General features: G+C 37.2%; 1 protein-coding gene across 1 annotated transcript in view; it reads right to left on the minus strand.

Moving 5' to 3' along the window:
* Positions 1–25,050, minus strand: part of LOC136835783 (serine-rich adhesin for platelets-like) — a 212,365-nt gene that overhangs the window by 52,578 nt on the left and 134,737 nt on the right. The window contains 5 exon segments of the mRNA XM_067099639.1: positions 9,442–9,636; positions 14,107–14,242; positions 16,694–16,907; positions 18,875–19,033; positions 20,408–21,001. Of these exon segments, the coding sequence (XP_066955740.1) occupies positions 9,442–9,636; positions 14,107–14,242; positions 16,694–16,907; positions 18,875–19,033; positions 20,408–21,001 (1,298 nt within the window).

The raw sequence follows: 25,050 nt of genomic DNA on the forward strand, positions 1-25,050 counted from the left end.
ACTTTTTGCCCTTGCAGAAAGTTTTTTAATAGTGTAGCCATTGTTCATCATCAAAAGAGTTATTCTCATGGTCCCCCAAAGGCTTCAAAACACAGACCAAACAATCTCAAAATTCTCTTCTATTAGTTCTCAGCCAGATTTTAGCAACTGATGGCACAGAGATAGAATATAAAGCAATCAAGACAAGAGGCCTCTGTCTACAGCGCATATATCAGCCATTTTCCTCACTAATTACTTGGTCTTTACAAAGTGAAGAACTACCAGGGCTTTGCTCCCAGATTATTTTCCCCCAGTCCTTATTTTGGTCATCATGGAAGAATTCAATAAAGAAGCAAGTTACGTGCATAGGTTTAAGACCCAGTGAAAAGTTTTAGTTCTTTAAAATTTTTAACTGGTGGTTTATATCTGTTCAAGTTGGGAGCTAGTGGGTCTCCCACAAGGTGAGAAGCTAGGATTACATTGCTAGGCTATACTATAGTGCTGTGCTGATTTTTTCCCATCTAACAGAGTGATATCAACAATAATGCAATAATATAAGACAATTTGGTTATTGAAACTCATTATTCAATGACTTTTTTAACTCTGATAAGTAATTTTGGACTACTGTACTCAAAAACAGAAATCATGGTAGCCTAACTTCTTGGTTCCAAAATGCAGACGTGATAGTACAGTAGTTCCCAATCATGCTTGACTTCTAAGCCTTGGCATTTAATAAAAGTTGGTTTTTCCATTGTAGTATTTGATGATGAAACTAAATGGATTTTGTGATATAGAAACTTCACAATTTATCCTTGATATTGGAAATTCATTTTACGGATCTACTTATAACAGATATTATGCACTCAGTTGTTAGTGACTTAACATTCAGATAATTCTCATGACGAGTCCTTTTTTATACAGGAATATTAAATTTACATTTTCATACCAGTGAGCTTTGTCAAGCAAATTAAAATCTTATATACACCATTTTATAAAAAATTTGGCACAATAATTCCAATAATTAATACTTTAATTATATACTATCTAACGTAGGCTATCACATTTATTTGGTGATTAGGAGAAGACCAGGCAAACAAAATTATAAAAATGTACAGAAATAGGCTTCATGGTATCAAGTTAATTTTGTCTTAATTGAGTAACATTTGTGACACAATATTTTTATGGTGAAGTTATGGCAGTAATTATAAATCAATAATTCAATAAATTACTACTGTCTTATGGATATGACCCATTAATTATGATAACTAACAGTATACTATGGCTACATACTTGTGACCCAGTCAGCCTGTTTTGTTTTATGTGCTTGCTACCTTTACAGTGATTATAAGTAGTTACCACTAGGTAGCTTCTTATGAACACTTGTTCCTTTTCACAATACAGGGTTATTGTTACCCAGGACCCACATATTACATGCACCGCAGCGAATTGCTCGATCCACTTTTTGCCTGTGGGTACGGCTCATACCACCTGCCTTGAACACAGCCTTTGTAGGAATAAAGGATAATTTGGTTGGTCACCAGATGTATGAGATATGCAATATGATCCTGTCAGCAAGCTTAAATGATGAAAGAGCTCACTTTAAGCTGTCTCTATAGGTCATAGGTTTCAGTAGGGGTATGGAAGCAGGAGACTATATCTTTCTAGTTGAACCCCGGCAGTGTGTTTCTATCCCTCTCCAATGCTCCAAAACAGTGGTTTCTAGAACCTCTTGTGTCAACTCCTCCAATGGAGATGAAGAGTTTCCATAGGAGAGATATCACTAATATTGAACATGAAATGGATAGCCACTGAAATTGCCCTTCTGAACCTGGAAGGTCCAGGGACACAGCCTTCTCCTTAGCATGGGAGGGATATCTCAGATGAAAATCTTCCCCCTCCCATGCAGCAATCAGATATTGAAAGGGATCCTCATAGATCCACCTAACCCCGTCTGAAGCGTCTGTATCTTCTAGGTGGTATAGTGATTTACTCGGGACCTCTATCCTGCTGAGTAGTGGTGATACCGCTGCCTTGGCTCAATCAGTTCATGCAGGTGCCCCTGAAAGGGAAATTCTGCTTGCTGTACTTTCAGAATTCCAGGAGGAAATTATGGGCAGTATCAAGGATGCTCTTGCTATTGAGTGTCAATATATCTGAGACACTATCCATGATTCCAAGAGGAATTCAGACCCAGTCCTGGATACTGATTTAGATGTAATGTGTAAAAACTTCTCAGCCTTTAAACAAAAGACTACAGAGGCTCTACAGTCTGCCCAGGCAGAGATTGTTCCCTCACCAAAAAACTTAGGTCATGGGAACAGGGAAATAAAAATCCCAACCCCAAAAAGAAGTTGAACCAGTTGTCTACATCCCTGCTGAAATCAGAACAAGTACCAAGAGACAGCCAGAGTTCTGACTGGCAACAATAATTTGGTTATTTTGGACTAGAAAACCTCAAATAAAAATGTAATATAGACACCAATATCTACCCCTGATAATACTGATAACCCTTGGCATTATGCCTCAATGTGCATCCATTCGCCATACGGAAAACACTTTATTAATGAAAGGCAATCTATTATTAAGGTTGAACATGTAGAACTTTGGGATAGAGCAGCTTTTCCTATACTCAATGGCATTTGGTCCCTCCTTCAACAGAAATTCAGAGACCACCAAAGGAGATGGTTATCCTGCCTAATAATGAGCAATGAAAGCCACAGAAGCAACCTTTTTCCAGTTTAATAGAAAATGAGCACTAAAACAATTTTGGAGAACCAACAGCCTTTTTGGGTCACCCAGCCTTCTGTCCCTTCACTTTTAAAACAATCAGCTCATGCGAAGGCAGATTTTCAGAATTTTTTGGTGACTGGGATGTGAGAATTAATAGCTGAAATAAAGCCATTTGTCTCTGCCATCCCAGTATCTGATAATTCTACCCAGCAATTTGGAAACCCTAAAAGAAAAATCTCAGATGGGACAACCATGGATGATTTCATGATCGGCTCCACCTCCTCAATAACATAACTTCTATTCTATGCTGTAAGTAACTATTAGAGGGCCTCCAGAATCTTCCAGAACAATGGTCGCTGCTGTAGCCAAAATGCTTATGCGGACCCCATGGGGAGCATCAAGGCTCAAAAGGAAGCGTTGGCAGGCTTCAACATGTCACTTACCTATATGTCACTTACCTTTTCTCCCTTCAGTTGGGACCTTTTTGAAGAATCTGTGTCGCTCAACTCATTCAATGAGCCCAACACCGGAACTGTACAATGTATGTTCTTCTTGGAAAAAGGGACCCTCAAAAACAATACATCCGAGAGTTTCCCCTTCCTAAGCTAAAGAAAGCTTGGCATGGCTAGGAGCCATACAAATCTCCGGTCACACCTAAAGCATCCCTCCAACAACAGAAGAGGGGACAACAGCAGCAGCAGCACCCCTTCCGAAGCACACAAAGATGCTCCTACCTGGGAAAAGGAAAATCAACTTATGGACTGCCTATTAAAGGCAAGGGAAGAGGCAGAGCCAAATAGGACTTGCATGGTAGGGGGTCGTCTTCTTCAGCATCACATGCAGTGGAAGTCCTCCCCTTGGGGAAACATTGTTATCTTCAACTGGTTAGGGTGGAAATGGTCTCGCCCTCCCCACTCTAAAGGGGATTTTCCTAAAACCAGAATCTTCCTTGGAAAAATATGTGCAGAAGGCCCTCTTAAAGGGAGCAAGCATGTCTCTTCAGCGTCCCTAAGAAGGATTCCCATGAATGAAGGGTGATCCTCGACCCGTCAAGTTTTTACAAACACATTATTTGCCAAAATTTCTGGATGACTACTGTTGCCCAAGTACGTTCACTCATTCCACAAGGGACCTGGACTGTCTCTACATAACTAAAAGACACATACTGGCACGTCCATACTGCCATTCCATTCTGCTCCATTGTAGGGTTTCAGACAGTAAAAGGCATTGTACAGATTCAAAGTCACACCTTCCCAATTAAACATTACCCTAAGAACTTTTACAAAATTAGCAGCAATACTTGTCCGGGAGCTCAGGAAAGAAGGAATTTAACTGGTGGTCTATCTTGGCTAATCTGGGGAACCACCAGAGAAGAGTGCTCACATAACCTGACAGACTCCAGTCAAAATGTTTCCTAATAAACTGGAACAAATCCTGCCTTATATCAGGCAGATGTCTTCTGTGGCTGGGACTTTGTTGGAGTACTCTTCATGGCTGGCTGTCTCTTCCCACTAGTACTCAAACCAGAATAAGGAAGGACCTGCACAGGTTCCTTGCACAGCCCAGCTTTTCTAGATGACAGATGGAATGAATTCTGGGTCTGTTACAGTTTGCATCTGTGGTAGATCCAATCCTCAGACTGTGACTGCAGGATTTAAACAGAGTCTGGCTCTCGCATGCAACAAAAAGGCTTCGTGATCACCTTCATCAAAGGAGCCAGAGAGTTGTGCTCATCTACACTGCTACCTCAGCCATCCTGACTGTGCAGAGTAAGAGGCACTGACCATCTCCGATCTTTGCAACTTGTCCTCTTGCTTGACAGAGCTTCTCTACTGATGTCTCCGTCTCCTGATGGTCTTCCTGTCACCCCTGGAAAAGATATTCTATTCTTTGTTGATCCTTACATTTCTACCTTTATTTCAACCTCCACTTCAGTTGCTCCTGTGTATGCTTGTGCTTTTACATACCAAACTAGCCTAAAGTACTTCTTGTTCCCATGCATGTGACAGGTACCAAATACTCAACTGGCCCCTTGTATGAGAATGCTCCCTTATACTTGGCAGGCCACAGATATGCAGCTGATCCACTGTATGCAGATGGCTCCCCTTGCACTCACCTACTCCCACATATTTGTTTACCATGGTGTACGCAAATATTCCCTGGGATTTTTCTGCTTTAGAGTAATCTTCAATTTTGGTATTCTTGTCAGCTTCAGAGCCTGCTTTGGTGTACAGTACTCCACTGTTTTGACATACCTGGCTGCCTCTATGCATTCTGCTATACAAATATCTATGTCAAGGTATTACTAGTGTCTCTTAGTTCTCAGAAGGTAGTCTCATGGCTGTCACAAGGCACAGTAGGGAGTTTCTATCCAATGCTGAAGGTAAAGCCAGAAGAGTGAAAGGGAAAGTCCTGACATCACCTGGGCTGTAGGATGGGTCTTGCAAAATACTTGAGTAGCAAGAAGGGTTGAAAGGGCAGGAAAAGTAAACAGGTAAATATAGGTAAAAACATTGAAGATTTTGGCCATGTGGAGAAACTGAAAGTTGAAAAGGCAGTTGAAAAATATGTATAATTCAAAGTGTATGAAAAAAATAAATGGGATACAGCATTTTGCTTGAAGAGGTATCTGAACAGAATGGCCTTCGGATTCAAGCAGCACAAGAACTCATACAAGGTGGAGTTCAGTGGTGTTGGTGTGTGGGGGGGAGGGGGGGGACACGTTGGTGCTGATGATTCTTCTAAGTATATAAAGTGGGTTATCCTTGATTCAGCAATTGAAGGATGAACATAGCTGTGGGTGTTATATTTTTTTCCCTGTCAAGTCACCAATACCAAGTTGTGCAATACCAAGATTAGAAAGCACAATACAAAGCTAACAGTACTGTAATACCATCATAAGGCTGGAATGTCCTAAAACCAAATTACCATGGCAATTACACAATGACCTTTGCCCTGCTAACAATATAACAATAAAAGAATATAATATAAAATCAATGAAATTAGCACGAAAATTATCAGAACAAGTCGCCACACAAACTCTTTAGAAGATTACAAGGGAAAACAGTACTAAATTTCATCCTAATGCATCAACAGTCAAGTGTGCACAAGACAAACTCTTTATACATGTATACTAAAATAAAATTAAACAAAATGCTTACTCAAACCAGGAGCCTGGGCTGCGAATAGAGAGAATGGATAAAGTCCACCATCTGCTTATACTCACTTTCATTCGCTGGAGAAAAAAACCTATACAGTATCTGGTACCGGCTCCTCTTCAAGAGAGAGCATTCTCTGTCAGACTGGTCCGACCGAACTGGGGCAGGAAAAGAGACAGACTGACCATCCACAAGAGCTGCACCCGATAACCCGGAACTAGCTACACCAGGATGTGCGAGACCAACACCTGACATACCTGACCCCATCGTACCTGAGCCAACCGTAACCCAGTTGCGCAAACCCTGTACCAACTAAAGCCGACGACAAAACTCTTGAGTCACACACACTCAACCGTGCAAACCCCACACCACCCAGCGACGATGATGTAACACCTGGGCAACAAACCCCCACCCCTGCGAGCGGAGAGGCGGCAACACCCGATCCACCTACCACCGACGTTGGACAGGTGGAGAACATACCTACTGGTCCAGTACTCAAAGGTGTTTCTCAGGACAAGCTACGAGCTGTGGAACCAATGGGACCGAAGAAGGAAAATTACCAGCTACACTCGTGAAAGGAAAGGCTGAGGACACCATCGGTACTGATACACCCAACGATGGCGCAGACAAAACGCCAACTGCCGTAGCATCCGCAAGAACCGCGGTGGACACTTTACGTTTTAACCCCAGTAAAGGGTGAAAATACGGAGTTGCGGAAGACTCCGCAACCGCCGGTGAAGCATCTAGACCAGAAGCCTGAGAAAACTACAGGACCCGTGTAAGGTGCTAAAGAAGACAGCCCCACCAAAGGTACACCTTACCTCAAGCCCGAAGAGAGAGAGAGGGAGCTACCGAAACTCCAACATTACAGGACTGAACCAATGAGAATTCTTTGCTCTGCTAAGTTAATGGCAAAGAAAACAGGATGAGCAAGAGGAGACCCCAAAGAGCCCTCCAAATAGTGACCTGATAAAGAAGATTATGTAAAGACATTGGAAGAAGGCTTAGAAGAAATCAGGGAAAAATGAAAACTCAGAAGCAGCAGAAGAGGCCATAGTTTTTAGAGAAAGAAACTAGACAGACTCTGTTCCCCCTTGATAATCTTGACAGACACCATTAGCAAACTGAGGAAAATTCTTCAAGACGTGATCGTGAGTTTTGGAAAACCCAAAATTGAAACATTGCCTAACTAGTAATCTATAACCCTGTGATAAACCCAACAATTCTGCATTATAATGAGCCAAACTGAAAACCTGATCACCAGAATTACCACCACTGTAAGACGAACCAAACTCATCCACCGAAGGAAAAGGAACCTTCAAAGATGAAGGAGCGTTCTCCAACACTTCAGAACCCAACAAACTCAAAACCACATCCAAAAGACGAACCACAAACTTAGAAACCTTCTGTTGTAAAGAACTGGAAACAGGAAATAAAACCGAAGATGGATCCAAAGATGAAGTCATCACACTAGAAACCCCAACCGAACCCGAAGACTGCACCTTCCACTTCTCTTCCTGAATACTTCCTAACCTATTTTCCTTACTCATCTGTGTCTCACCTAACTCTACATCAACCTCAGAACTTACACCTTGAGTGGGAAGGGGGGAATCTGCTGCCAACACTGCCTGCTCCACGCCAGGGGGGCCAGCAGAACCTACCTTCGAGGCTTGCGGTTCTCCATGACCCCCAGCACCCGTCAGGGCTGGTTCTGGAACAGGCAGGGCGGCTGAAAAAGAGCAATTAGAATAAACTATGCTACTACTACCACTATCTCTATTCTCAGTTAACTTGCTCATCAGGCTAGAAAATAGGCTAGATATACTGGATGATAACCTGTCCTCTAACTTCTTGAGTAACTCTGAATCTAACGCTTCCTTATCTACTGATTGTAACCCTACAGTTGGTCCTGACCTGTGGTTATTCTTCGAGGCTAAGGATTTTCTGTGTTTCATATAATCCTCCATTTGATCTACTGACCAGGACTCACACTCGTCACATCTTTGACTGATACTACACTAAACCTTCCTACATAAAATACAAACAGAATGTCGATCGTTTTTGAGGGTACTCATCCTACGCTTGCAGGATGTGCAGGACTGATGAGCAGCAGCATCTCCATCAGTAGAAGGCTCGGTCGTGGAAGCTGTAGATGAAGTAGAAGCTGAGGCGCTAGCAGACAGCGACGTCTTCTTGTCTGATCTATCCATAACGAGTCAAAAGTACCGATCCAAAGTCAAAACCGGGAGAGAAGTTCCAAATCCAGTCAAAAAGCGTAAATCCAGAAGAAAAGGCGTTGAAAACAGCCCAAAGTCGTAATCTGATATCCAAATTCTTTAAATGGGGGTCGGGCTAAATGACCAAAAGTTCGCCTGATGCAGGACAAATCCACACACCAAGGCGAACTAATAACAAGTGGGGATGTCAGCCTCTGTCAGCTGGTATTTGCAGCAGTGTTTTCAACGGTACCTCAGGTAACTCATTTGACAAGATTTTTCCTGTAGCGTTGGTAACGCTGACAGTTAATTACCCACTTTGCGGGTAAAATTATGGGGATATAGTTCAGGCTGGTCAGTGACCAGGGGTAATTCGGGTGTTCAGGGAGTGTATTGCAATGTAAATATTTATATTTGTTTTTCTTTTTTTACTTGTAGTTTGCTTGAGTGTGTTAGGGTAGAATGAGGTGCTCCCCTTCACCTGAACTATGTGAACCTACAGCTGTAACCTGATAGAGAGAGCACAAAACCTAAAATGCGCAAAATTACTCTGAAGAAAGAGATAATTAGAAGAGCAGTTGCAAATAGATAGAGAGATAAAGCAGGAGTGAGAACACAAGGAGAGAATGCGAAGCTGCCAGATTGCAGAAACAAAAGCACTTGGTCAGGCCGTTGTTGAGTTGGTCATAACAGTTGATGGGCTCTCGGCTCAGTTGGAAGACTTTAGCATAGTGTATGGAAAGGAGAAATCACCTCAAAGAGGGAGACAGAAAAAGAGTAAGTCTGAGAAGTTTGAGGTGAATCAAGGAACTGAAAAGGTTACTGAAGAAGTTGATGTTGACAGTGAAAAACTATGAAAGTAAAGAATATAACACTGGTTTTCCTGATTTATTGACAGCAAGGCTTAACTGATTCTTTGAAAACCAACATAGGTCGTTATAGTATTAAGATTTATGAATTAGTTGATTAGGTGGTCATTGTAGATTAAGACTGATGAATTAGGTCAAGGTTCTTTTGATGGTTGTTATAGTATTGCAATTGATAAATTAGGTTAAGGTTCTTTTGGTGGTTGATGTAGTATTAAGGTTAATAAATTAGGATAGGTGGATAAGGGTTTTCTTTCACCTCTAAATCTGTTTCTATCATCCTGCACCAATTATGTCCAAGAAAAAGCCCCTACACAATAACATGTCTTCCACAAAGGTAACTAAAGACAAAAGTGTGGGTTTTATCAACAAAATCTTTACACCTAGAGTCAGACCTAAAATAAAACTTAAAATGATAGAAACACAGTCCTATCCTATCAACAGATAAATCTTCATTACATGCAAACTACATTAATTCTGAAGATCACATACCCATGGTTACTTCTATGAGGTCGAGCAGCCAGGTCCTGAAGCAGTGCAACAGCAACATGTTGGTCTGTATGAACTGTGATCTGTGATGCATGACGAAACAACTGGAGTAGGAATTCAGGCTGATTAGCATGACAACGCATCAGAGCTTCTGCTTCTCTCAAGACTTCCAGAGTAACTCCTCCAAGGACCCCATCACTGTAATCAATCATTTCCTTATGTAAACACTGATCTAAAATATTAATTTCTCAAAAGTCTTTTATTTTCCTTAACTAACACTCTATAGTATACTAAAAGCTATTTATACCAAAATAAAAAAGAAAATACCAAATACAGTAATCCATCGATTATCCAGATCTTCATTATCTGAAACTCAACATTAACCGGCATACCCAGACAAGGCACCAAAGCCCAACGATATATATGAATTTCAAAAAATTTTTAAAAACCAGCTTATGATGGTTGGCAATGCTGCATGGCCTAAAAAAATATTGGTAATAATGCTTACACTCATAAACAGACTAGAAAGGATTTTGGGGGGGTGGGGGAAAGCCTGGAGAAATTTCCAAGGTGGAGGAGTGGGTTGGAAGTCTGGGCACCACAGGAGAGAACAGTAAGGCTGTGCAGAGGAAATCACTCAGAAAAGGGGTTGTCTTGGAGTGTGGATGGAGCTGGGGAGGTTTCCCTAGCTGGGAGCTGGGTAGAGATGCAGTGTTAGATGGGTGAACAGGGTTAGGTAGATGTCTGACTTGCTAGAGTTTGTTTTGTTTCATATTTTTAAGTTTATGATTTTCCCACATTTCATTAAAGGACATGTACAGTAACAAAGGAAAATAAGAAAATGGAGAGAGAGAGAGAGAGAGAGAGAGAGAGAGAGAGAGAGAGAGAGAGAGAGAGAGAGAGAGAGAGAGAGAGCAACAACTTAGGTATGGCTTACATAGATGCCTATATACACACACAAACACACACTCCTTCAATTTTTTATTTATATTTTATGCTATTTTCATTTATATTTTTACTGTATTTTCTAATTTTTTTATTTTTACAACCCAAAAGATAGATGCAATCGTGTGCGTAGGATACATATGTACGCACACTCTCATTTGCTGTCATTGGTGGCACAGGACTTCCAGTTATAAATAACACATATTGCCAACATCTGCAAATTCACATTTCAAATATTTTTATGGTAATTATGCAATATTAAAGCAAAAAAGAAAAATGGCAACACGTGATACTGAGCTAAGAAACACACACAAGAACGCATACACTATGACATCAAGATTGATGAAATGCCACACGTAGGAGTAAACACACACACACAGGCATACAAATAAAACTTACGTGATATTATGAGGTGAAATGAAAAATCAATAGTCCCAATAAAACAGAAAATCATCAACTACTTTCTAGTAGTTGGACATTCCACATCGAGAAATACCATATGTACTAAAGATGCACAAACAAGGTGTTTTACACATAGTTTCCATGATGGGGCAAAACGAGTAAAACAAATGAAATGTGCCATATATACTCACGTATTTATCTGATCTCGTGTATCATATGACCCTTACAATTTCATCCCCTAAACATGAATTTATTGTATAAATATCTCATGTATCATGTGATTTTGCATTTTCAATAGCCCAGATCACATTAGGTCAACCTCTTTTCCTCAGTAAGCCCATCTTGTCAAATAAATAAAAGTAAAAAATTAAAAAAGTCTTTACTGTACTTACTGAACGAATTCCAATTTCGGTAGATCATACTGTACTATGTTATGCTCGTTAAGCAACTTTCATTTTCAGTACAGTAAATCATACTGTACAAGGTTATGCTTGTAGAGCAAATTTCCTTTTTGGTAGATTGTACAAGATTACCATACTTATGGCTTATGTAACAATTCATTGCCCTCCCATATCATTAACAACCACTTACCAAAGACCTGACATAAACTACATTGAGTATGATGTAAACAAACGAATCTGGAAACTGCTGTTTTGTGATTCAGATGGATTTTATTTTAACATCAAGTATGTTAGTTTACCTTTGTATACCCACTTTACATTTATGTACAAAAATAAAAATACTAATTCCAGTAGTAATTTGTTTCTTTAGCAACTAAATGATGATTCTCCTGTTCTTTTGGCAGTATGTTATGCAAATGATGACGATAATATAGCATAATTATAATACAGTATAAATGGATTCAGGAAGTAAAATATCAGTTTCATTATCAGTACCTTTACCTTAAATACAGATGTAATAGCCTAACTGACTTGTGTAAATGGATACCATGAGTGTAACACATAGGCTAGGTCAATACAATAAACCCCCCGTATTCCGGGGGATGCGTTCCAGACCCCTGGAAATAGTTAAAATCTGCGAATACTTGCTACCCCCCCTCTAAAAATGCTTATAACTGCCTATCTTGAAAGTTCAAATACCATCAAATACTGTATACCTTAAATTATTATCCTATTACTGTATTAACCTTTGAAATTATATTATTAATATCATTTCAAAGTCATCTTAAACATTAGTACCCTTAAAAATATATACATACGTACTTCTAAGCCTTCCAGCCAAAGCAGAGAGAAAGACAGTTACCAGTATGACTTATATTCAACAAGGCTAGCTGGGGTAATAGAGAGAGAGAGAGAGAGAGAGAGAGAGAGAGAGAGAGAGAGAGAGAGAGAGAGAGAGAGAGAGAGAGAGAGAGAGAGAGTTTAGCTATTTAATCTTTCTGACAACAACAAAATTTAAGTTTGTTTTTTTCTTCCAAAGATGTATTACCTTTACTACACATTTTCAAAACACTATGAGCACACACACACAAACAGTATCTTTTCCTGAGAGAGAGAGAGAGAGAGAGAGAGAGAGAGAGAGAGAGAGAGAGAGAGAGAGAGAGAGAGAGAGAGAGGGGGGGCTGAACTAAGTATCTATTTATCTATCTATCCATTTCTCACATTCTACCCTTTGGCGAGAGAGAAAGAGAGAGAGAGGAGAATAACTTCTTACGATATCAAAAGACTGAAATCCATGAGCTTCTGAGCGACACAATTCTTCCCCTCCGGCCAATATGTCAAACTGTCAAGTAAATTGACATTTACCCTTCCCCCTCCTTTCTCAACTCATTATAAAAAGACTGGGAATCACTATTTGTTTGTTTAAAATGTTAGACAATTTACTAAACAAATGCATGGAAATTATTATACTATATTATTACTATTATTATTTAATCTTATTAATACAGGTATTTGAAAATTAGTACTTATTAGGTAAATCACTTATTTATCATACAAAAGAAACATCTGTACGTATTATATGTCAGAAAAATTCTCTCATCTAAATAAGAGAGAGAGAGAGAGAGAGAGAGAGAGATATTATTATATCTATTCAATGTTATTATTTAATCTTATTAAACTTAATACTAATATTTGAAAAACAGTGATGTAAATAATTATTTCATTACAAAATGTAACCTCTAAAAATGGTTATGCTATTATCCTGAAACTTTAATGAGGTCCGGGTCTATCCTGAATGGAGGGGAGAAAACCAGTTTCTCTCTCTCTTTGAGTTACGTGTTACTTAATCTTGCAGTATTATTATTATTATTATTATTATTATTATTATTATTATTATTTAATCTTATTAATGTTAATAATATTTGAAAATTAGTAAATAATTTTTTATTATAAAAAATGTATTTAGTTATGAAAATAACAAAATACACTAATCTGTGAATATTTCTCGACGAAAAAGTCTGCAAATTGCCGAATTTTTTGCGAATAATTTATAGATATGCTCCACAGAAAATCCTGCTGATAGGTGAGTCCACAAATAGTGAGAATGCAAATACAGAGGGTTTACTGTAGTTCACACATACACACATCTCGTGCAGTTATACAATATGGTAAGAACTGATAAGAAAGCTGCTGTATAAAAATGTATTAATGCTGATAAAACCATGGTAGGCTGTCGGTAAATGCAGGTAGGCTATCTACCTACTAAACTGTCATGGTACATGAAAGAGAGAGAGAGAGAGAGAGAGAGAGAGAGAGAGAGAGAGAGAGAGAGAGAGAGAGAGTTGCATTTTTTAAAGTGTATTTATGCAGTATGTTTTGTTACAAATACAGGGTAAAAGGTAGATAATTGCCTTTTGCATAAAGTTTTCATTTTAAAGTGTGGAGGTTGTTGTTTATATGCATATTGAGTGTTTACAGTTACATGGTATTTACAGTTATATACATACTGAGTGTTTACAGTTGTGGTATTTACAAGGTTAAGTGAAGAAGGGTACAGAATTTCCCTTGAAAATCCCAAGATTTTCTTATTCGCCCTTATCTGGATTTCACCATTATCTGACAAGGCCTTGGCTCTATTAATCTGGATAACTGAGAGATTACTGTACACACATAATAATAAATATAACTAAATATTAGTCAATCTTACCAAAAATACACAAGATTTAGGTACTATTAAATATAGTACTCATACAATATCTACACAGCAATGTCCAAGAAGTGATGTCAGGTACATTGCATACATACAAATGCTTAATATAATTTTTTTGCAATAACCTACCTCTTGGACTTCAGAAACAAATTTGGGGCATTATAAACCAGAAAAAACTCATTCAATATACACTTCCCACACTCTACATACCTGTCACTATTATTTCCACGAGCAGAACTATAATTAACTAATCTGCGGTCAGGAGAAATACCTGAACCTCGTGCAACTTGGGGCATACTACCTCCTGGAACAACATTTGCAGGTGATCCTTGAGAGTACCAGTCACCTAAAAATAATTTAATAGTCAAAATCTTGTAAAACTAAGAAATAAAAAATACAAAGCTTATTCTTTTGTGCATCACACAAACAGTAAAACAGTATAAGCTCTTTGCACTGTGGCTATAAAATTTGGTTGGTTGGTTGGGAAGGGACAAAATCATCTCAATTAAATGCAAGTATATACAAGTATTTAGCTAAAAGAATGTTGATAGCTTTCAGCTCAGAGGAGTTCTTTGTCTCAACTACCAAAGCTCTTACATGTCAATTATACCTTGTTTGGAATTTAAATCTAGTCTCTATCTGGATTACTTCTAGATTTAGTTTCCAATGGTTTAACTCCAGGATAATTCCCACATTTGCATGGGGTAACAGGAAAATCTTTTCTAGTTACAGCATTATATTTACCAATATCTGTACAGAATATTGCAGATAAAGTCTAACCACTATGAATGTACTGTACTGTAATTCTCCTCCTCATGCAATATGTGTGTAACAAGTTGATATGGCAAGAATAGTTAAGATCATTGGTAGAGCTTAAGTCACAATCTGATCCAAAGACCAAGTCTGCAGTTATTCAATTTCCCTTGAATGCTTTCTTTCTTTTGTTTGAGTGATACTTGTCCTGTGCTAAGCTTTAATAAATGATATAATAATTTGCTATGATACTTCTTTCTCTTGTACATTTTATATTTTTCCTGATATTTTCTCTAAGTTACAATGATTGTGTAGTCTAAACAACTCATTTAATATTGCCAACTATGTCACATTACTTAGGACACCAACACTGAAAATATCTTAGAAACTAAAATAATATGCAACAGGGTAAATGAGCATAAAAACCCTCCTACTTAAAACCAAATGTACTATTCATAAATGCACATAAACATTCATACCATGGCTCTCCACAGATATATGTACAAATTATTCAATTATATATCCTGCTGCACCACACACAATAAAGAAAGCCTTGATGAATGGTTCCCACAAATGCACTCTATCAAAGGGTCAATCCGTCAGGTAAGTCTATGAAGTCTCTTGAGAATACAATTGTTTACCCTAAAAGCATTGCTGCCACATTGTAAAAAACCCCTTTTACACTCTCGAGAAGCTGAGTAGCTGTATACCATATTATGTATATGACCAGAAAAAATGGATCTAATCAGAAAAGAAACTGTATGAAAGCAGGAAAAGAATGATATTACCAGTCATGTGCATTGGCTTACAAGAATTTAGAACCAGCTCATTTGTGTCAAGTGACCAACTCAGGGCTATGGAATTGTCTGAGATATTGGGGTGGTATATAATTGAAAGATGGAATATTGTGCACAAGACAGAGGGATAGTGCAAATAATATTTAAATGCTTTTAAAAACTGTTCCTTATTTTCGCTTGAACTTTCAAGTATAAGTTCCAGATTCCACAGAGATGAGTTGCTCTTTGCTTCACATTCATCACCACAAGAGGACTACCTAAGCTTATAAAAACACTTCAGAAATTGTGGAAAAACTAGTACTGGCATATACTTAGGATGGCTATAGAGAAATGGAGTACACAGCCCAAAATTCCAAATTGCCTTGAGTTATGGAATCTACTAGTCTATTTTTAAGATGGAGACTTCTCCTTTACTAGAATATAAGCAAAGGCAATTATTAATGTGCTTGTGGACTAGGTAATTGGTATATTAGATATCTCTCTGATGATATTCATCCTGACAAAGGGGGAAGAGCTCAAGTCAGATGAGATTAAAGATATTGTACTTTAATGCATCTTGGCACTGGAAAATCAAGGATGGCAGTGCATCATACAAAACTGGTTGGCTTGGTCCAGTGACTTAGTAGTACTTTGCAAACAATGTTGCACTGATGTGTATGAGATAAAATCTGATTAGGTCAATCAGCATCTGCAGAAAGTGAATTTGGAATGCAGGATAAGATTTGGTCATCTACCATGTTCAGCTAAGGTTATTTGTTATCTGGAAGAGATTTGTAGTTATTGGTAGATGAATATAAAATTAAATCTCAAATTTTGTCAGGAAATATGTTATTCAACAGAAGTAGAAATCCAGCTTGACGTCTACACATCCTCCCCTGGAACTATATTGAGTGGCTCATTACTGGGCAAGTGAAAATAATTTTTTTTTCAAACAAACTCATTACTGTATTTATAGTTAACACAATTTTTGGTCATAAAGTCAACCTGAAAGAACCTAATGATCCACCCATGCAAGCAGTGATGCCTGCCATCTTTATTTCGGAGGGTAGGGGAGCACATACATGATTTTTTTTTACCAGAAAACAGGCTAATTGAAACTAACAGATTTGTTGTGAAACAAAGCTTTGTTCATTTTGACGTGGTGTCACCAACAAAAAAATTACCTTGCTTTATTTGATTACTGGTTTTATGTTAAATAAAATTATCTTGCTATACATGATTACTAGTTTTATGATCAATTAAATTACCTTGCTTCATTCGATTATTGGTTTTATGTTTGTTTTGACCATGAATTTGCTGCCTATTAGAAGAAACAGGATTCCTAACTCTTGCTCCTTTAGGGTTGTTTAATCGAGGATTACACACCCGGGCTCTTGCTCCACCTCCACCACTACTGCTGTTGTTGTTATGGCTTACAGTAACATTGAACCGCTTGTCTTCTGTTTGACCACACTCTCCAGACTGAAAACAAAACACCAATAAAAGCTAACATTTTTATATGCCAATATCACAAAACCTGTCCCACACTATTCTTCTATTTTACATTTTAAAGTAATGTACAGAAAATTTTAAATATTAAGTATACCAGATCAACTATACTTATGCAAGTACATAATAAAAAGATTTTGTTATATAATACATCAGAATCTTAAGTCCTTGGTACCTGATATACAAGATACAGTATACAGTCGACCCCCAGTATTTGTGGGGAATGTGTACCAGCTCAAACACCTCAAATCCACGAATACTTGAAACCCCTCAAAAAACACTTAAAACTGCCTATTTTGATAGTTCAAAAGCCGCCCCCCCCCAAAACCTCTAAAAATGCTTATACCTGGACATTTTACTAGTTTTATCACAAAAAGTGCATTTAGTCACAAAAATATGAAAATACAGCTGTACAGTAATTTGTGAATGTTTCTCTATGAAAAATACCACGAATAGGCGAATTTTCCACGAATAATGTGTATGTATGTTCCACAGAGAAATCCACGAATAGGTGGAGCTGCGAATCCAGAACCGCGAATAGGCAGGGGTCCAGTGTATGTCATAATTGTACTGTACATAAACTGCCATTACAGTTTAAGTGTGTAAGAATATTTTTCAATATTCTTTAATGGAACCAGCTAGCTGAAAATGACAGAATTGGAAAAAGATGTAGAATTGTTTCACTATTTTTTAAGCTGCATATGGGACTCTGTACACGGAGCATGTCATCAAAATCCATTGTGCTTAACAAGTACTGGGGGGTTTCTCAACCCATTCCCACAAACTAACCATATGATGTGTTTGTGGTCAATGATATATACCAATCTAACAGCTACTATAGGACCTAATGAGTAAGAACCTAACCCACTTGTGTGTCACCACCACTAGGCAATAATTTCTCATTGGACGGGTTGGTATCGTTCTCAACTAGCACTCTACTGGGCCCGAGTTCGATTCTCCGACCGGCCAATGAAGAATTACAGAAATTTATTTCTGGTGATAGAAATTCATTTCTCGTTATAATGTGGTTTAGATTCCACAATAAGCTGTGGGTCTTGTGGGTCTCGTTGCTAGGTAACCAATTCGTTCTTAGCCACGTGAAATAAATCTAATCCTTCGGGCCAGCCCTAGGAGAGCTGTTAATCAGCTCAGTGGTCTGGGTAAACTAAGGCATACTTAACTTTAACCACTAGGCAAAAACTTGCAACTGTACTGTAGACTGACACCTCCATTCCTGCCAATAAAACTAAAGTAATATCCATAATATGACTGAGGGCAAGAGAAGCAGAAAGAGCTCCGATATTGTGTGCTAACACTTTGATTTTTGGTTATCATTATCATCATAAGTTTTACCCATAACACTGGGTTAAAATAATAAACTCTCATAAGGCTGATCAGAAGGCTTTGTTTTTAATAAGAAATTCAAAATTTTATCTAATAGCTTGCCATTCTTTTAAAATTTAATACCTGGAAAAGCTGAAAATGAATAAGATTCTGAGATTTCCTTAACTGATTTGTTTCCAAAATCTGAAATTCACTGTAGGCTAAAGCTGGGCACATTCCCATATGTATAACTGTTAGCGTTGACCTGCACTTTCCGTACACGGATTAAATCATGTGGGTTATTCATCAAGTAGCTGTGCCAAAAGGAAAATGAGGTAAAATGACTTCAGTCTGGCATTCAATGGTTAATGAAAATATAAACCCGTGCCTAATCTGTAAAACTATAACCTAAGTTGGCACTGTGATATTCAATCTTTCTTTTAAACATTCATGCATTACTATTAAGTTTACCCTTCTTTTAAATCTTCCCTATCTTTGAAATTCACAAACAAAACAGTTCCCCTCTCACACAACCATTATCTTTTGAAAAAGATAAAAAATTACCAAGTTCTGCTAAGATATTGTTCAAATACTGTACTACTGTACATTATACTTACCTGATGTTGTGCACCAACTATGCTGGCACCAGCAGCGGAGGTACAAGATGATGGTCGATGCTCACTGGCATTACTTTTTGTGGTTGTAGATAACAAATTCTGTCGAGAGTAACTACGAAAGTTATCCCAATAATTGTTTGCTCGAGTGCCAGGAGGTACCTATAAAGATAATTGAAGAAAATAATTTTTCAACTACACACAAAGAATTCTCAAAAAGTAGCTGCAGCAGGTGTGAAATAAGGAGATAACTAGATTCCTGGTGAATAAAAATGTTTCATAAGCAGCAAGGGCAAAAACTTATGAGTACATATGGCCTGGCCTGAACTGCTCTATGCAACAGAACCATGGCTGCTGAAAGGAAAATAAAGGAAATTTGGGAAGTTGTGACTAGATACTGTTAGGATTCATGGCCGGACTATGGAGTGAAGACCATATAATGAATGAGGAATTGGTTCAGAGATGTGGTATCAGAAGGTTGGAAAACAGAGATCTCTAAGAATGATATATTCTGGACATGTGATGAGCATGGATGGAGAACAGTTGGTCAGAACAGTAGATATGAAATACATAATTCTAAAAACTTTCCATAATTTAACACATATCCTTCACATAATGAGCAATTATATGACAAAGTTCAATGTCCAGGATGAATGCAAAACTTCAATTTTCTTTAAGGGTAAGTAATATATCATTTTTATGATTGTAAACAAGCATATAGAGATACATATGCAGATACCCTAACTTCAAATAGTAATTAAACTAGCAAACAACTGGTCTTTCGGTTTCGTCTGCTAAAAAACTTGTTCTGTAAAACATCTGGGGACTGATAACATCAAACTCTGCCTCACGTTGAGTCAAACTGTGTAAAGACTACTGAATTCTTGACAAATGTGTTAAACTGTGAAATTAAAAGTGCCCTTCACAATACAGTTAAGTATGAATGCCTTATACAGATAACAAAACATTCTTAAAGATTCAATACTGCTATGCTAGCTTTCCTCAGGCTTGAAAGAGAAGGATTAATATTGAGGTTATAATAGTAGCAAAGATATTTATAATACTCTAGATTGCAAAAAATGTTAATCAAAAAGTCTACTTAATAAAGGACAGAAGAAATTCAATTATTTAAAATAAACTCAAATACAGACTTGGACTAGCCTAAACTTAGAATAACACCAATTTTCATTTAGCCTAGCAACCTAGTCTTTGGAGCCTAACCATGTTGATAATAAGCAATGAGGGCTTCTGACTCAATTTGTGGCATATCATCAGATATGCTTATCTCTTTGTAATAACCAACGTCAGTTCATTTTTTAGAAAGATATTTTACATCACACTTAAATATAATGCATATTTTTAGCATATGACAGATACTAGAATGCAGCAATGCAAATAAAATCACAGCAATATATGAAAATGTCTTTAGATGATGGACATGCAGTGTATTTCTTTAGGTGCAACAATCCTAAAAATGCAAAGTATTTTAGGTACATTGTGCTTACCCCTTAACCAACACTGCATATTCAATATTACCTGATTATTGAGAAGATCTGTTGTTTGATGATGAAGAGGATGAGATGAAGACAAAGAAGCCCAGTGGTGATCTTCTGGTGCCTGTGGTTGAGAATGTGGACGCTCATCACTCATACGATCTAAATGTAACATGGGATGAGATGGACTGCTTTCCATTACACTTGATACTCCCATTAAGGCACCCATATGATCAGACGATTGATCTACAGATGGATTGTGGGAACTCCAAGCTCTTGACTGCTCTCTCACATCTCCCAGGCGACCATAAATTGGGTTTGTAACTCCTGTTGAATGTCCTTCCTCTCCAGCAGTTCCAAGATACACTGGATAAGAATGACTCATGGGAACTTGTGATCCCTCACGTTCTTCCTGTGAGAGTGAAGCACCTAGTAAGTTGTGATGGAGAGCATAAGAAGGATGAGTTCCTGTTGTAATATCTTCATCATCACCATCATCATCATCATTGTCGTCATCTTCATCATCTTCCTCCTCTTCTTCACCTTCACTCTGTCTTGTACCTCCTCTCCTTAATCGTTCAGCACCACCAGAGTCTGATACAGGGGCAGAGCTACTTATTTCTCTTCTATCCAGCAGCTAAGGGGAATAACACATTGTTGAAAATTTGGTTTGTAAGCAATCAATTTCCTGATAAAAAAAATTAACCAAATAAAAACCACAAATGTAAATAAAAGTATGAATTACTGCTACCCCCACATATACAACAGCCTTATGTTACAGGTGTGAACAAAATGAATGAGATATCCTAAACATGACTGGTACAATCATCCTTAGATCTGATTTTTTAACAACTGACAACACTAATGATCAAAGCAATCTGTCTGTTAAGCACCAGTTATTCACTAATTTGGAAAAATTTGTATTTTTCTGGCAAACAATAGCATAAATAACCTGATATTTTTTTGCAGATAATAGCTGGTATTTATGCTCACGCACAACTTTCTATCAAGACTTAAATAACTAAAAATTTTAATTTCTTAAGAATTAGATTTCGTGAGCACTAACTGACAGGTAAAAATAAAACATACAGCATTTATTAACCTGTTTAAATATATGAATACATATATCACAATATTATAACAAGCAAATGAATTTCAAATCTTTAAAAAACAAAACTGATTTTTTCACTACATATCCATCACTCATAAACAGCTCACAGCTACGTCCTTCAAATGGCTAAGGCTCTGCAGTCTTTTGCCTAAAAAGACAAAAGAAGACAGTGGCCTATACCTGACTCTTGGGCACCCATCAAACAACTGCCTCACTTTTTAAGTCATCTGAATATGAGGTTTTAAGAGATTACAAGGTCTGGGAGATAATTATAAGTACGGTTTGAATTAAAAAATTGATATCTATACCACATCAATTTGTGGATGTGCCCTTTAAAGACCATAAAATTAAGATACTTGTACTACACATTCAGATGTGTTGGCTGAATAAGGAAATGAGGACATGTACCATGTAAGGGAAGCATAGGTGCTAGTAACCATGTATGAATAATGCTCTACTGGTTTTAGGGACTTACATATCAATCCATGCAATAGCTGCATTAATAAAATACGGAACAAATTCGGCTAGTACCGCCAAGTACCTGTATTTAAAATATAATTCACATCTAAACTGTTTAAAAATGAAAGATGCTCTAAGAACAGTTGATATAAGCCAGCAGGAGCAATATTATTCGAGATGTTACTTCGATCAATCTGTAAAAAGAAGCAGTCTGGAAGCACTACTTCTGAAATATCTGGTTCTCGTAAGAAAACAGTAAACTAGTCTCACTAGGCAAAAAAAGATGATCCTCTCCATTAATTAATGGTGAAGGAGACATGAGAAGCAATGTCGAAAGGTGCTGTGGAATGGTCCAGCTCCTTAGAATATGTGACTACCAAAGACAGAGCAAGTGTCACTGACCAACCTCAAAGATGCAAATGGCAGGAGCAAAACAGTCTTCAGGGCAAACTCTAAAAGTGAGGGCTACTGCAAGCCTTTACATTGAAGGCTTGGTAACTCTTCAGTACAAGAAAAAAATCACATTGGCAGATTGAAATAACCTCTTAAGTTCTTTCTTTTAAAATCTTGGATACATCCAAGTTCAACTGAAGAACAAATGTAGTCCATAAAATTTAAAACCTTGTGACGCATACAATGAGGTAGACACCTAAAAAATTCCTAGTGTACCAATAACACACAAAGAAATGAACCATTAGGGAAAACAGAATTAAAATAATAGTAAAAAATAAATAAAATTACACATAAACACATCCCCATATCCAGATGCATTTCACCTTTGAGAGATCTTGGAAATAAAGAAATGGTGCCTCACTTCTGTGAATCTACAAAGTCTTCTTTGAGCAAAGACAAGCAGTTATGATTCAAAACTGAAAAAAAATGCAATAACACTGTATTCAGGAAGTTCTAAGGATGAACCACAGGACTATAGGCCTATTACCCAAACTTCAGTTCCAGGAAAGATAGAATCTAAAATAGGAGACAACATAATGAAACATTACCTACCAAAATCTAATCATGAATGGGTACTCAACATGTTCCACAAAGACCGAAGGTACAGCCTCAAGTTGCAGCATTATGGGACCTGGATATATGTATCCTTATGATCCATAAAAGCAGGTAATAAAAGCGAATGTTTACCTACAGCTAAAGTTAAAAGAAGTTTACTCTGTAGTGAAAACCACAGAATAATGAGTTACCAAATGATACCCAGCATCTTCTCACCAGCCTCATTCTTGTGCGTGCTGATCTTCACAAAATACCTATCACTAATACCCTGGTGGTGGTTTGTAACTTTTCATGAAAACCACTTTTAATACCAATGGCAGATAAAGTATGAGAAAAATATTGGGTTTTGTATCAACATAAGAACATGAAACATCCTGGACCTGGTGGATACAATGATAAGCAATACGGTGAAGTTCAGCTTTAACTATTATATTTAATGGTTAAATATAATGGTTAAATCATTCTTAAGTAGGTACTCTGTAGAATTAAAAAAACCAAAACTTCTAAATCAGTAAAGAAGTAAAAATTGGCCAGGATACCCAGTATAATGATTTTTATAATAATACTATGACAAACTATACAGTTCCTACTTTAAAAGTGTTATAAAATATAGATAAAAAATCAGAAATCACTATTTTAGTACAAACATAAGAAAAGAGAATAACCTTCATTCTGTCAAGGGGTTTTATGAACATTAAAACAAAGTTAACAGAACCACACACACACACAACTGCAAAACATAATTTCAGGGAAGAGGGGTGAATACGAGGTTAAACAAGTCAGTTAGTGAAAAATTACCATCACTAAAAGCAAAATCGCACCCTAATGTAAGAGCATCAACAGAACAATTTTGTTATCTACTCTCAAAACTTAATAAATGCAAGACATGAAGCTAAAGTAGCTAGCACATACGAAATGAAATGTTTGGGATATAAATGTGTCAATTAAAACAAGCAATAAGTATTTCTACAATTTCCATAATGTCTTTTCCTCTAATGTCAATGTAGTATAGTGTATATAAAGAGCTTAAAAGATGGAGATCTTTCTTAAATAAAGGTTTTGCTTTTTTGTAATTCCAAAATGTATCAAAGAGCTGGTACTCTAATGCAAATGAAAGCTTTGATAAGGAATGACCTTTGCTATACCAGAGATATTTGTCTTCATTACCACAGAGTTCATAGGCATTATGAGTATCACATTTTAACAACAAAAATACTTCACATTTTCTTTTAAAATAAACCAAATACATCCCACAAACCATGACAATGTCAATATCTTCTCAGATTTTTTGAAATGTTTAAAAAATGTGGGTCAAGCATCTAAGCCAAATTTATATATTTTAATTCTGGAATATGCTATGTCACCAGCTTTCAACATACAGTACTAGAAATATATACACCTACAATAGGGGTGTATGGCTTATTTAACAATAAACTTTGCTTTAATAACACTGCATTAATGCCCTAAAAGTGGAACCTTTCTCAATTATATTCAGATTGCACACTTTATATTGCATGAATGTGTATTATTCTAGCTGGAATTCACCATAAACAAATATGAGAAATAATTTGAAAACAATAATAGGCTATGTGCCCTAAACAGTACATATATGGATTAAGCATAATTTTATAATTCCTTTTTATTAGAACTAAAGCTTTGTTGTTACCACGACATACATAAAAAAATGGTGAATCTTAGCCAAAACTAGTATAATTTCCCTCTCCTATGTTATGTTTCCCAGTGCTCAATTCATTTGTGCCTTTTACTCTTGCCATTAGCCTAATTCACTGATGTCCCTTTGCATTAATTAATGATCACATTATATTATATTAAACTTTTGGTTTTACTATGCTATTGTTCTATATGTAGAGGTCAAAGATGTCACAGTCCTTTAACAAGAGGTTAAAAATGTGCATCTTGGTCTAAGATCTAGAGGCTGATCTACAACTGTATGCTGACAACTGCTGTATCATCATCATGGGGGATAAGAGTTGATGCTAAACATTCCACTCTCACAGCCAAAAGGTTTCAAGTTGCCTCCTCTCCCATTCCCTATTTACCTCTAAGATTTTCTTCCCCTTTCATCAACATCCCCTCTAACTTCCTCT

The sequence above is a fragment of the Macrobrachium rosenbergii genome, chromosome 55, assembly GCF_040412425.1.
Source record: "Macrobrachium rosenbergii isolate ZJJX-2024 chromosome 55, ASM4041242v1, whole genome shotgun sequence".
Taxonomy (NCBI): Eukaryota; Metazoa; Arthropoda; class Malacostraca; order Decapoda; family Palaemonidae; genus Macrobrachium; species Macrobrachium rosenbergii.